Source organism: Nicotiana sylvestris, chromosome 3 (genome assembly GCF_000393655.2).
Source record: "Nicotiana sylvestris chromosome 3, ASM39365v2, whole genome shotgun sequence".
Taxonomy (NCBI): Eukaryota; Viridiplantae; Streptophyta; class Magnoliopsida; order Solanales; family Solanaceae; genus Nicotiana; species Nicotiana sylvestris.
In genome coordinates, this window is record NC_091059.1 from 63549542 (window position 1) to 63565430 (window position 15889).

Sequence of the window (15889 nt, forward strand, 5' to 3'; positions counted from 1 at the left end):
TCAGGCATAAGACACTGGAGGTATGGCAAGCTCGATTCAAGGTCGGGCTCAAAGATTGAGCCTAAACAGCTGGGCAAAGATACATGCCTATTGAGCCCCATTAAAAGCTCCACCATACTACGGGTGCAAATCCCATTTATCGCCATCATCCCCCAGCTCGGGGGCCGATGACTCCTTCCCCTCTTCGGAAGAGCACTGCCTCATCCCAAAGAACCTCCTGGTACGTACAAAGGCATAACCGGTACAAAAGAAAGGGAAAATGTCATCTCAAATATATGAAGGCCAAGGCAAAGGCAGCGTGGGCGCATACCTTGGTATCTCGCTCCTCATACAATACGGAATATAGCTTGCCAACTATGCTTAACGCAGGTCGAATGGATCACCAACCTCCAGACCTAGCCGGGCAGATCGAGAACTTTGCCCGACGTCCATGAAGTTGCTGCAAAAAGGGAGAAGCACAATTACTCAACTGATTTTTTGCTATAAGCAAAATCCGAGAAAGCGCTAGACACTCCATTCACATGCATAATTCCATCCCTCGGGAAATGGAATAAGCTCCACGGGGATGATGTCAGCCGTCCAGACCCAGACGAACCCACTAGCCCACTCCCGATCCCCATCTTCTTCATCGTCGACGACGAAGGGCGTGGATGAACGACACCACAGAGTTAGCATACCTCGGTGATGGAAGGGTTGGTACGGCCTGACGAGGTGACTAAGCGTGAATTCAAGCCCAGCCTTCTTCGCAAAGGACCTCATCATCAGCACCACTCGCCAAAATGACGGATGTATCTAAGCCAAAGTAACCCGAAACTTCAAGAAAAAATCAAGTACGACCCTATCAAGGGGGCCAAATGCGAAAGGATATAGGTATACACTCAAGAATCCATCAGCAGAATCCGTAATACTCTCATCCGAGGAAAGCACCTACAGAGTTACCCCCTCGCTCCATCCGCAACATCTTCTCACCATCCCCAGATGTTCCTCTTTTATCAAAGACACGGTCTTCAGAGCGAACTCCCGCGGATCCTGAGCGATGGGAGTGACACTCCCCACTCCTTGCCAGGCCGGGACCGAATTAGTTGCCATGGCTATGGTAGAATTGACAGACTAAAGCAAGAACGTGCGCCAACACTTTTTTGCGCCTGAGGAAATAAAGAACCCTACGCCAAGGCAGAAGGGTAGCTATCTAAAATAGTGAGGCCTTTTGAAGAAGCCAAAGTTACCCCACATATATGCGGGAAACAGCGACGATTCACCTATCCGGAGCAATCCCCAAGAAGCCAGCAGCCTCGATACAGATCAATGGGGTGATACCCGACCCTAGAGGCATCCATTGACAAGAAAGCATGCCTCAAAGAGTCAACCGTGTTGTCTTCAGTCTCGAGGCAGCATCCGACCTCGAGAATCTCCGCCAAAAAAAAAGTCGGGCTTCGGGAAGCTTTCAACGTCATTACTCGACTCAAGGCGGTACCCGATCTCATGGTTTCCTTTTCTAAAAAGAAAAATAAGCATGCGAAGCTCCGATCACGAAGGCTCTAGGAAGGCTCGAGGCAGCGCCTGAGTACAGGCAACCCCTCAATAGAAGTCTATCCCTTACGCTTGAAAAAGCTATCTACATCAAGTTCAAAAAAGATCCCCAGGTACCCAAAGCTGACCTTCTCTCAGGTTACCGCTATCGAAAGCTCCAAAACTCAGCGTACTATCTCTGTGCAACTCGGAGGGCCCGACAGCCCGAACCTATCAGATCAATTCAGCCTTGGTCCGAGGTATGACGAGGGGCTCGAAAAAGAGACATGTCAATCAGCAGAGGATCGGAAAGAACGCTCGCATCCGGGTTAGATATCAGCGGTCAACAATAAAGGAAAACATTCGAAGACCTCGAAGGGCATGAGAGCGTGCAATAATAAGGCAAGAATCGAAAACCGAAGTCCAGGAAGTATATTCATATTCATAAAAATTCGTGTACAACGGCTCTCGAGGGGTCCTTACATACAATTACAAAATCCTACATAGGATCTCTACACCAAAAAGGGAAGAAACAGAAGGATGCACATGCGAAGTAAAAGCCTAGAGACCGATCTACCTTCGAAGGTCTGCCTCCTACAATGGGCGCCTCCGGACGTGCATCCTCAAAAGCCTCATCCTGGCCTTCCACACTGATATCCCCAAAGGATAGGGCGAAAAGCAGGGAGGGATGAAAAAATACCATAGCTCTCCGAAGCTCGAGGACCCTCGCTGGCCAAGAGAACCTCGGAGAGACAGCGGACCGAACAAGCCTCGGTCCCACTTTCACGGTTACTTAGGGTCCACTTCTTGGAACATCTAGTCGTGCAAGCCCCCAGATTAGGGAAGAGCACCCCGTCGAGCCAGGATATGAAGGTGAGTAGCGGTGTATAATCCGAGCCCCCTTTTGAGTAGCGGTATGTAATTCGAGGAGCTTTTTGCGAGCAAGAAAAGTTGACCCTCGTATGTCATTATCTCGAGCAAACAGCAACAAACATAACAACGACCGCAGTAGCGACAGGACAACTCGGTCATGCTCGACAAAGGGAAGCTCCGACAACAGGACACAACACCGCTTGCGAGAGCTCTGCCGAATAGCCTTGAGGCCATGAGATCCAAACATGATGTTCAAGGATGGAGGAAGATGATAAGAAGAAATGGGTAAATAAGCCAATGGAAGCACTGAGATAGAAAAATCAGCGCCAAGGCACCCCCATTTATAGGGGTAACGACATAATCATCGAGGATTTGGAAGATTGACTAGCGGGTGCAATTACTATGCTCTTGAAAAATCGAATCGATGGCGGTACACTCACCTTGGAGAACGGGAATTAGCAGCGCGTCAAATAATGTGAAAATACACAAGTCCACGGGGAACCTCGATTGTCACAAAAGCTCGTGCCACAGGTTGCATCATTGGTGTAACATCACCATAAGAAGCTCCAGAAGTCAGGTGTCAGAATCATTTCCCATCGCTTCGTTCTAGGAAACACGGAGACTATCTGTATGCGGCGAAATCAGAGGACTTGATTTCTCGCTATCAAGCCACTTCGGAAGAATGCCTCGAGACCTCGAGGACGTGAAGTCACGACCGAGTTCCCTCCCTCGGGGCTCGTTGGGGCCCGACTCGAAAAAGACAAAGGACGAGGCTAGAATAGAAGGGGAAGTTCCCTAGACACACGACTAAGTCTAACAGGGCCGTCCTATCCAAAGCCTACGCCGAAGCATGGCGTCTAGCCATCACATCTCCATACTTTACAATTAATGCACATGTACTATAGCCGGTTCCCCTCTCATATAAAGGTAACCCATACTACCTTGTAAAAGGTTGATCCTGCTCCAACTATTTCTCCACAAATGCAATAATATCTATCTATCTCTCTCTCTCTTATTCCTAACTTGCTCGTTCTCTCTGGCTCGAGGCCACTTTAGCATTTATAACTTTCTTACTTGTTCTTCATCTATTGCTTGGTCTTGGCCATAAGGAGCCTAGATTAATCGTATCTTAACTGTTATCCCATTCCTGACTACCCCCGATAGCTCGAGATCGAGCCCAGGTATCGACCCCGAGGTCCTCCATCGACCAGTCCTATACCCGGGCAGCAGGCCTATCGGTTTGATTACCGCCTCGTTTTAGCTTGCATTTCATCATTAAACTTCATATTCCTAGCATCATCTGCTCATACAACTAGCATAAAAATAGATCACGTATTTTTAGAATCCCATATATAAATTTAATTGTTGTTACCATTTTCACGGTAAACACTAGTCAAATAGATCATCAATGCGCGGCAAAGGATACTTGTTCTTGATTGTAACTTTGTTCAACTACCTATAATCGATGCCCATCCACATAGTACCATCCATTTTCTTCACAAACAGAACTGGTGCACCCCAAGGTGACACACTGGGCCTAATAAACCCCTTATCAAGAAGTTCCTGAAGATTCTCTTTCAATTTCTTTAACTCAGCTAGTGTCATACGATACGAAGTAATAGAAATGGGATGAGTGCCCGACACTAGTTCAATATCCCTGTCGGGCGGCATGCTCGGCAGGTTTTCCTGAAACACATCCAGAAAATCTCGCACCACCGGAACATAATCAATAGTGGGAGTATCAGCACCAACATCCCCTACAAAGGCCAAATAAGATAAAAAGCCATTCCTAACCATCTGTTGGGCCTTCAAATAGGAAATCACTCTGTTGGGAACATAATCTAGAGAACCTCTCCATTCGATCCATGGCAACCCCGGCATTGCCAACGTCGCAGTCTTAGCGTGACAATCACGAATAGCATGACATGGAGACAACCAATCCATACTTAAGATCATGTTGAAATCAACCATGCTAAGTAGTAAAAGGTCAACTCTAGTATCCAATCCCGCAATAGTCACTACACATAACCGATATATGTGGTCTACAACAATAGTATCACCCACTGGCGTAGATACATGAACAGATGAAACTAAGGACTCACATGGCATATCCAAATAATGAGCAAAATACGATGCTACATACAAATAAGTGGAACCAGGGTCAAATAATACAGAAGCATCCCTGTGCTATACTGAGACAATACCTATGATCACTGCATCTGAAGCAACAATATCTAGCCTGGAAGAAATAGCATTGAATCGGTCCTGGATGCCACCTAATCGGCTTGCCCCTCTAGGGCGACCCTTAGCTGTCTGGGCCCCACCTCGAGCTGGTTGGGCAGGTGGTAAAGTAACTGGTGCGGAAGTCGCAGCCTGACTCCTCTATTGTACTAGACCTTCCGGGCGATGAGGACACTGCCTCCACATATGCCCAAACTCCCCGCACTTGAAGCAACTAATCGGTGATGGTAGTGGGGGACTATAGGAGGGCTCGGGTACGAGAATAATTGCTAGAAGGACTTGACATGGATGAACCCTAAACCGATGGAGCACGGGACGAACTCTGAGTTGGAAGGGCACTGAGAGATGACTGACCCTAACGAGCACTGTATGAACCATGACAGGATGATGCACCACGATGAACTGGATGAGCCATCTGAGCGGGCCTATAGAGACGACCCCTGCTGTGGTTGGACTGCTCTCCAGAAGAAACACCATTGAAACAGCCCGAACCTCAAGGCCTCTTGGCCTCTTTCTCCTCACGCTCCTGACTATGGACAATCTCTATCTGCCGATCAATATCAACGACCTTATCAAAAGTAGCACCAAATACCTTATCCCGAGTCATAAGCAACCACAGCTGATATGTGAGGCCATCAATGAACCTCCTAATCTTCTCCCTATAAGTGGGAACCAACCAAAATACGTGATGATACAACTCTGAAAACCTCATCTCGTACTGGGTTACAGATATGCCCTCCTGACGTAGCTGCTCAAACTGTCTATACAACTCCTCCTTGCAAGACTGCGGCATGAACTTCGAACTGATAACTCCTGCCTTGAAAATGGTGTTGCACAGACTGCTTGTGCCTCTCATAAGCCTCCCACCATCTGAAGGCAGGCCTAGTAAACTAAAAAGTAGTGAATAAGACCTCATTGGTCTTCAGAATACTCGCCGTGTGAAGAATCTGCTGGCACTTATCCAAGAAGCCCTGAGAATCCTCTGACTCAGCCTTGCTAAATGATGGAGGCTGAAGCCTCCCAAATCTCTCTAGTCTACTATGCTCATCATCAATCATAACGGGACCCACCTAGGTCAGAGCAGCTACAACCAGCTAGGCTGGTAGTACCCCCAGTGTCTGAAGTCCTTGCATCACCTACTCTGGAGTACAAGCGGCGGGGGTCTAAGTACCTCTCCTGGCCTGAGAAGTGGCTGGAACAGAGACCGCCTGAGCAAGGCTGGTGCACACAGTTAAAATCTGGGCCAAAGCCACCTGAAGGCTTGTAATAACAATGGGCACAGCTGGTGCCTGAGCTGGTCCTACTAGCACAACCGTATCTGGTACATGCTCCTAAGCTGGAGCGACTGATGGATCTACAGACACTGATCTAGCTTATGTATGACCCTACCCCTACCCCTACTGCGGCCCCTACCGCGACCTTATCTTCTCATGGACCTAGCCGGTGGTACTGGTGGTTGTCCGTCCTGACTGGTAGTATGTGTCCTCACCATCTATGAGAGAATAGAATAATAGAAGTTTAGTTATCGGAATCAACTAATCCGCACCATAAAAATACAAGAACGTGAAGTTTCCTAAGGGTTCGACAGCCTCTCAAAGGTAAGTACAGGCATCTCCGTACCGATCCATAAGACTCTACTAAACCTGCTCATGACTCGTGAGACCTATGTAACCTAGGCTCTAATACCAACTTGTCATGACCTAAAACCTAGCCTATCGTGATAACGCCTAACGTGGTACTAGGTAAGCCAACATTTAAAAATAATTCCAACCCTTTTAAATGAAAAGCAAAACAACACAGGTTTAAATTCATCAAACTCTCAAAAACTGGATAGAAGGTCAAACCCAATACGAAAACGCCTAACATCGGGGTGTCACTAAGTACATGAGCATCTATACAACACAAGTCTTGAAATACTATCTGTATTAGTCTGAAACGAAACACATAAAGCGGAAAGATAGGGAAGGAGAAACAAGGTCTGCGAACGCCGGACACCTACCTTGAAATCTCCAAACGATCAAGCTGTATAGAGAATCAACACCCATCGTGTCCAGAAACACCTGGATTTGCACACGAAGTGTAGCGTGTAGCGTGAGTACAATCAACTCATTAAGTAACAAGATTAAATAAAGGACTGAAAGTAGTAATTGGCTTCACAATTATAGTTGAATTATAGTAATTTCAACATAGGAAGATAGGCATGCTTTCAAGTTCGACAATAAATGCCAAAACAATTAATTCATGTCAAGTTCAATTGAAGCAAGATATAACATCTCTCAAAAATACATGACATCGATAAATGTCAGCTGAAGTACAATATTAATGAAATCAAGTGCATAATCTCATAGCAACAGTCACTCAGTCCCCCTATTCGCTCCAACCTCACATTCACTCATTCCTCACAGTCTCTCATTTCCTCTCAGTTGCTCGGCACTAACACTCGACACTCAGTACTCGACACTTGCACTCAGTAGGTACCTGCACTCACTGGGGGTGTGTACAGACTTCGGAGGGAATCCTTTAGTCCAAACGCTATAACAAGCCAATCATGACATAAATCAATGAAACATGTTGCGGTTTGCAGCCCAATCCCAAATATATCCCCACTATCAAGCCCTCAGCCTCACTTAGTCATCAACCTCTCCAGTCTCTCGGGTTCTCAATAATCATGAAAATCATCCCAAATAAAAATGATATAATGTATCAACAAAGAACAATAGAGACTGAGATATGATATGCAAATAAACATGATTTTACAGCTATAACACATGGAGAATGTACGGATTATGATTTCTAACATGATTTGTAGTTCAATTTCTATAACACATGGAGAATGTACGGATAACAATAGATTTTTTAGCTATACAGTTCCATGGAATTGACCAAGTCACAATTCCTACGGTGCACGCCCACACGCCAGTCACTTAGCATATGCGTCACCTCAAAACCAACCACATGACATATAATACGAGGTCATACCTTCAGAACCAAATTTAGAGTTATTACTTACCTCAACCCGTGCAAATCACTACTCTAACACGCCCTTGTCTCGTGAATCGGCCTCCAAATGCTCTGAATCTAGCCACAAACAGTTCGATACAATCAACACGAGCTAAAGGAATTAATTCCATAAGAAAACACTAAGTTATTAATCAAAAGTCAAAAATCAGATCAAAAGCCGGCCCCAGGCTCACGTCTCAAAATCCGATAAAAGTCACAGAACCCGAAAGCCCATTCAACCATGAGTCCAACTATACCAAATTTACCAAAATCCGACACCAAATCGTCACCCAAATCCCGAAATCAAACTCTCCAAATCTCTAGCCTCAAACCCTCAAATTCCACCATAAATACACACAAACTAGGTGGAAAATTCAATGGGGAAACAAAATTATTGATTAAAATGAGCAGAAGTGACTTACCTCAAGAAACCCCTCGAAAATCCTCTAAAATATTGCCCAATCCCGAGCTTGAAATGTTCAAAATGAAGAAAAATCGCGAACCCTTGAATTTAAATATTCTGCAGGGGCCTCGCACCTACGGTCCCGCTTCTGCAGATAGTCATCTGTTTATGTGAAAATCACTAAAGTCCCCAGGGCCTTCTCCTGCGCTCCAGGTCCCGCACCTGCGGAAGCGCTTCTGCGGAAATAGCCTACGCCCCTCAATTCCGCATCTGCAGAGCCTTTCTCACACCTGTAGTTACCCCCCGGCACCTGTGTCCGGCCCCAGGTCAACCCAGCTCTGCACCTGTGCATATCCAGCTGCACCTGCGGCCAATCCCTCGCAGGTGCAATCACACAAGAAAACGCCCAGCTTCAACAATGCACTAAGTCTCATTTTCGTTCCTTTAACCTTCTAAAATCAACCCGCGGTCCACAGGACCTCAACCAATTATATAAAAAAATCTTAAAACACGATATAAACTTAGTTGAGTCTTCAAATCATATCAAAATACATCAAAAATACGAATCGCACCCCAATTCAAGCCGAATAAAACTAAGGAATTCCAACTTCTACAAACGACGCCGAAACATATCAAATCACATCCGATTGACCTCAAATTTTGTACACAAGTCACAAATGACAGCACGGACCAACTCCAACTCTCGAAACCCCAATCCAAGCTCGGTAACCACAAAGTCCACTCTCGGTCAAACTTCTAAATTTTCAACTTTCGTCATTTCAAGCCTAATTCAACTATAGACCTCCAAATCACAATCCGAACACACTCCTATGTCCAAAATCACTCAACGGAGCTAATAAAACCATCAAAACTCCATTCTAGGATCGTTTACACATAAGTCTTTATCCGATCAACCATCTTAAGCCTTCAACCTCGAGACTAAGTGTCTTAATTCATTCTGAAATCCTTGCGGGCCCAAATCTACTGCCCCGACAAGTCACATAACAGCTATAAAGCACAAAAATGAGCAGTAAATTGGGGGGCTACAACTCTCAAAATAGCCGGTCGAATTGTTACGTAAATGGCGGCGGACCCCAAGATTGTGAGCTTGCTTTGTTTGTGAGGATTCAAGGTAGAGATGCATGATGTCGCGGTCCCTTGGAGTCTCATCTTTTATATTACTATTGATTTTACATTCGAACAATATTGTATCTTTTTTGAATATTAATTCAATGTGTATTCAGTTAGAGCTTATGACTTTGTACAACCTAGTTCTGTGGAAAGGCATTGAGTATTGCCACTTTGGCTTATATTGACTATATTTCTGTCTTTATATTAAACTTTGCTTTATTATATTATATTTTTTATTAATTTAATGTTATTAAGTGATAGGCTTATCTAGTCTTAGATATTAGGTGCATCACGACCCCTATGGTGTGTATTGGGAAAAATTGAGTTTACATATTAAAGTGGAATAAAAATGACGTGTCAAGATACGTAGACTAGTCACAGAGTTACAACTGGCAAAGAGACACGAGTTGCAACAGATACGAGCAAAGGCAAAGGAAGAGACACAGGTAGATATTCAAAGGACTCAACGCCCGTATCTATTTAAGTCATTTAGGTAAGGGAATCAAGGGTAATGAATCTGACAATATATGAGAGTACAGATACAGTATTTAATGAGCATTAACTACTAAATACGTTAGAGAATCTGTATTAAATACAATGATTGTGTAACGTAGCATTCAATGTCTTTAATTACTCATAATAGCCTTATTAAGACAAGGGCAGAACGCATATCTCCCAAATAGATAATTGATCAATTGTAGGGACATGAAACACTATTGGAATATACTTTGGTTTACTTGTTTTTCTCCTGATTATATTCTTGCTACCCAAATTACTCTCTTTTACATATTCTTCAATTATCATTAACCCGTGTTCTTCTAAATTCTAGCTTTGACTAAAATTTCATTTTTTTGTTACACAAATTGGTTCCGTTACCGAGAATCTGATAATATATTTTCTTTTCTCTTAACTTTCCTTGTTGCATCAACTATGTCGAACAACAATGACAACAGTCAAGGAAACCAAGAAAACCAACAACTTCAGAGAGACCCTCAGGATAATAATGCATTGATTATTTCTCCACGAGGCTCTCCTCAGTGATCTCGTGAATGCACTCCTGATGGATCTCATACAGATGGACAGGCTCAATTCGAAAATGTTGAAGCCATGGATGAAGCTTTGCAAAAACTTATTACCGCACAGGTCAATAAAGTCATTCAGGCCTTGGTTAGCAAGTTACCTACTGCACCACCCACACCTACTCCAAATAACTACACTCTGGAGAAACCTCATTTCGGGCTTGTTAATTCAGGTAGCAGTGGAACCCCCAGTGAATTGCAAGAGGGAGAACCAGGTAATTTAGTTAATTCAGATTTGTAAAATTTAGTACTAACATTGCAGAAACAACTCAAGGAGCAAAGTGACCGCATAGAGCAAATACCCGGGGTGCCGCCCGTAATCAAAGGGGTAGATATGGATAAATATTCTCAACAACCTTGGAAGCCAAATGTTGCTCCCCTTCCAATTCCAAAGAAATTCAAAATGCCTGATATTCCAAAATACGATGGAACAACAGACCCACGAGATCATGCGACTGCATTCACAATAGGAGTAAAAGGCAACGATTTGACTAAGCAGGAGATTGAATCAGTATTAGTCAAAATATTCGGTGAAACACTCACCAAGGGTGCATTAACATGGTATTCTCTTTTATCCGAAAATTCTATGAACTCTTTTGCTGAGCTTGCAGATTCTTTCATTAAAGCACATTCGGGAGCACAAAAAGTCGAAAAAAAAATGGAAGATATTTTCAAGGTCCAGCAAGGGGACTCAGAATTGCTTAGAGAATTCGTGGACAGGTTCCAACGTGAAAGAATGACCTTACCTCGTGTACCTGATAATGGGGCAGTTATATATTTCACACGCAACTTGAATGAGAAAAGCTCGGAAGCTACGGGGAGACTCAAGGAAAGCCTTCGTGAATTCCCAGCTACAACGTGGAATGATGTTTATAACAGGTATAGCACGAATCTAAGGATCGAAGAAGATACTATTCCGCGATTTCAAAAAGAAGAAAAGGTAAATTCGAGACGTGCGGAGACCGAAAAAAGATCTGGTAAAAACAGGTACGAGCCGTATATGGGACCTGCGGGAAAAGACTCACGGTCAAAACAGGACAATCAAAGGTATGATCACAGATCAAGGAATAGAGAATCAGGTTCTTCATCAAGATTTAGGAACGATCGAAACAACTATGAGTCACGAGATGATGATAAAAACTTAAAAGCAAGATTCGGTAGTTACAATTTTAACGTCAGCACCTCCGAGTTCGTAGATATTTTGAGAAGCATGGGTGATAAGGTTCGATGGCTAAAAGAAATGAGATCGAATCCAAATAGGTGCAACCCTGATCATTGGTGCGAGTTTCATAATGATCACGGGCATAAAACAGCAGACTGCAGATTTTTACAAAGTGAAGTTGATCATTTATTAAAATTAAGATATCTTACTGAGTTGTTCAGTGAGAAAGGTAAGCAAGCTTACATGAAGAACAAGCAGGAACCTCCAAAACCACCTTCCCCCAAAAGAAATGTCAACGTTATAAGTGGGGGTGAATGCATCAATGGTATATCATATACTGCAGCTAACAAAATTTCCAAAGTTGCAATTACCCAAATGAAACGGGTGCGGCATATCTTGGAGGAAGACAATATTACATTCAATGATGCAGACGCAGATGGCGTGTTAACCCCTCATAATGTTGCACTAGTAATATCTCTAATTGTATATGATACTAATGTAAAATGAGTCTTGATTAATCCAGGTAGTTCCGTGAACATTATTTTGCTAAGAGTATTACGTGAGATGAAAGCTGAAGATAAAGTAATACCAAAGGCGCATACTCTATCTGGATTTGATAATTCTAGTGTTGTGACGAAAGGAGAAGTAACACTCACCACATTCACTGAAGGAGTCGACAAAGATACAAAGTTCCAGGTAGTAGATATAGAGATGGCTTACAACATGATCCTTGGGAGACCATGGATCCACGAGATGGATGCAATTCCTTCAACCTTGCGTTAAGTTATCAAATTTCCGTCGCCATGGGGAACTTGTCAAATTCGTGGAGATCAATATACATCCAGGACTATCAACTCCATTACAGATACAAGCACGAGAAATGAAGAAAAATAGCAATCACAGAAGGCAGTTGAGGACACCACAACACAAACCTCAACTGAACAGGGGCAAACAGATGTAGATTCAAGGCCTGATACCATTCAAAAACCAAAAGAGAATGAAAATATCAAAACAACAATAGAGGAATTAGAGCCTATTGTGTTATTTGCTCAATGGCCTGATAAGAAAGTCTATGTTGGGGCCTATCTTAGCCAAGGCATGAGAGGTAAGTTAATTGAATTTTTGAAAACTAACGTGGACTGCTTTGCTTGGTCCTACTCTGACATGATAGGGATACCACCGGAGGTGATGACCACAAATTAAATGAAGACCCATCATACCCTCCTGTCAAGCAAAAGAAAAGAAAGCAAGGAACTTTCAAGAATCAGGTGATTCAAGAAGAAGTCCAAAAATTGCTAAAAATTGGTTCCATTCGTGAGGTGAAGTATCCTAACTGGTTAGCTAACACTGTTTTAGTTCCAAAGAAGAACGGTAATTGGCGGGTTTGTGTAGATTACACAGATCTTAATAAAGCCTACCCTAAAGATTCTTTTTCACTACCACACATAGATCAATTGATTGATGCAACTGCAGGTCATGAGCTTTAAGTATTTTAGATGCATATTTAGGTTATAATCAGATTAAAATGGATACGGGAGATGAAGAAAAAACTTCATTCATAACAGACAGGGGGACATACTGTTATAAAGTAATGCCTTTTGGTCTAAAGAATGCAGGTGCAACGTATCAGAGGTTAGTTACCAAAATGTTTCAAGAGCATTTAGGAAAAACTATGGAAGTGTATATAGATGATATGCTTGTTAAAACTCAGTATTCAAAAGATCACATATTACACTTATCTGACACATTTTCAATTTTGCGCAAATTTAATATGAAGTTAAATCCCGAGAAATGTGCATTTGGTGTTGCATCAGGTAAGTTTTTGGGTTTTCTTATTTCTAACCGTGGTATTGAAGTGAATCCTGCACAGATTAAGGCCATTGAAGAAATCCCTGATGTACTTTCAAACAAGAAAGAAGTTCAAAGATTAACAGGGAGAATTGCAGTCTTGGGAAGATTCATTTCTAAATCATCAGAGAAGTGCTTTAAATTCTTCTCAGCCCTAAAAAGGCAAGATCATTTTGAATGGAATGATGACTGTCAACAGGCACTCAGGAATTTGAAAACATACTTATCAAATCCACCTTTGCTGGCAAAACCAAAGGCTGGGGAAAGACTACTCAATTACCTTGTTGTTTCGGAAGTAGCGGTAAGTGCTGTTTTGGTCTGGGAAGAACAAGGTAAATAATCCCCCATCTATTATGTTAGTAAATCTTTGTTAGATGCGGAGACGCGGTGTCCTCAATTAGAAAAACATGCACTCGCATTAATCATGTCATCTAGGAAGTTAAGACCTTACTTTCAGTGTCATCCTATTGCTGTATAATTGCCTACCCTTTACGTAATATATTACATAAGCATGAGTTATCAGGTAGGTTGGCTAAGTGGGCTATAGAGTTAAGTGAATACGAAATCACGTACCAACCTAGAACTGCTATAAAATCACAAGTGTTAGCTGATTTCGTGGCTGATTTTAGCCAGGGGATGGAATTAGAAACAGAGAAAGAATTACAGGTGTTCAATGGAGCTAACCCAAGAACTTGGACTTTATTCATTGATGGTTCATCTAACGTGAAAGGTGCAGGTTTAGGGATTGTTTTGTTACCACCTACGGGTGAAACCATTCGACAAGCTATTAAATGTCATTCTATAACTAACAATGAGGCAGAGTATGAGGCTGTAATTGCAGGTCTAGAATTGGCATGAGAACTTGGCATAAATTAGATTATAATCAAAAGTGATTCACAACTCGTGGTTAATCAAATGCTGGGGACTTATACATCTAGGGAAGCGAGGATGCAACAGTATTTAGAAAAGGTACGGGAATTGATAAAGCAATTTCAAACATGGAAAGTTATACAAATACCAAGGGATGAAAATGTAGAAGCGGACGCCCTAGCTAATCTCGCATATGCGGCTGATGTGACAAGTGATGCAAACGCCTCAGTTATACATTTATTTCATTCAGTTCTCGACCCTAATAAGAATGAGGTGAATTTTAATAATTTATCTTGGGATTGGAGGAACGAGATTGTTGCTTTTTTGCAGTATGGTACCGTCCCTGATGATAAGAAAAAAGTTCATGCGCTTCGAAAAAAATTTGCTCGGTACTGCTTAAAGCAAGGCAATCTATATCGTAAAATGTTCGGTGGTCCCTTAGCAAGATGCCTCAGACCTTCACAAACGAAATATGTAATGAGAGAAATACATGAAGGATATTATGGGAACCACGCAGGTGGAAGATCACTGGTAAGAACCTTAATTAGGGCAGGTTATTACTGGCCTAAAATGGAAGAAGAAACAGAAAGTTTCGTGGCCAAATGTGATAAATGTCAAAGGTACGGTAACAATATGCATAGACCTGCGGATTTATTACATCCGGTCATCGCGCTGTGGCCATTTATGAAATGAGGAATGGATATCGTAGGTCCATTACCACAAGCAAAAGGACAGGTAAAATCTTTGCTCGTACTCACTGATTATTTTACTACATGGGTAGAGGCAGGAGCATTCAAACAAGTGCGAGAAAAGGAAGTCAAAGATTTTATTTGGCGGAATATCATATGTCGATTCGGTGTACCAAAGGAGATCGTATGTGATAATGACCCTCAGTTTATAGGAGCTCAAATCACGAAATTCCTTCAAAGTTGGTAAATTAAAAGGATTACGTCTATGCCTTATTATCCAGTGGGTAATGGGCAAACAGAATCAACAAACAAAGTCATTATCAACAATTTAAAGAAACTATTAGAAGAGTCAAAAGGGAATTGGCCAGAAGTGCTACCTGGTGTTTTATGGGCATATCGTACAACGGCGAAAACAAGTACGGGAGAAACACCATTTTCGTTGGTTTATGGAGCAGAAACTTTAATTCCCGTTGAGATAGGGGAGCCAAGTACAAGGTTCACGCAGGCGATAAAAGAGTCCAATGACAAGGAGATGCGTTTAAATCTTGATTTACTCGAAGGAAGGAGAGAAGCTGCACTAATAAGAATGGCAGCACAAAAGCAGGTCATAGAACGATACTATAATAGGAAAGCACGCCTCAGGTTCTTCAAAATTGGGGACTTCGTGCTTAAAAAGGTTTTTCAATCTACAAAGGCAGCTAATGCAGGTAAATTAAGTCCAACATGGGAATGACCCTATAAAGTGCGTGATATTGCAGGAAAATGAGCATATAAACTGGAGACAATGGATGGAAAGATACTACCTTCACATTGGAATGCTGTTCACTTGAAGAGATACTATTTCTAAGGAATACCCACGGTCAAGTATCAACATTTTGAATTTAATTTTTGAATTGTTAAAATTTTACTAACGATGTTAGATGATAGGCAAAATGCTAACCCGTACTAAATGATGAGTCACGACCTGTAAGGCACACGGAATAAACTAAAATTCCTGGTCTAGGGTTACAATTATTCTAATAGAAATACGAACGGGTTAAACAGTCTTCATCTATAATCGTACCTCCGGGTCCCGTATGTTTTC

The 15889-nt window shown here is 42.5% G+C and overlaps 1 protein-coding gene across 1 annotated transcript; it reads left to right on the forward strand.

Moving 5' to 3' along the window:
* Positions 1-15070: 15070 nt before the first annotated feature.
* LOC138887454 (uncharacterized) lies at positions 15071-15635 on the forward strand. The gene is made up of 2 exons (XM_070169209.1): positions 15071-15481; positions 15564-15635. The coding sequence occupies exons 1-2, from the start codon at positions 15071-15073 to the stop codon at positions 15633-15635; spliced, it is 483 nt and encodes a 160-aa protein (XP_070025310.1).
* Positions 15636-15889: the final 254 nt, after the last annotated feature.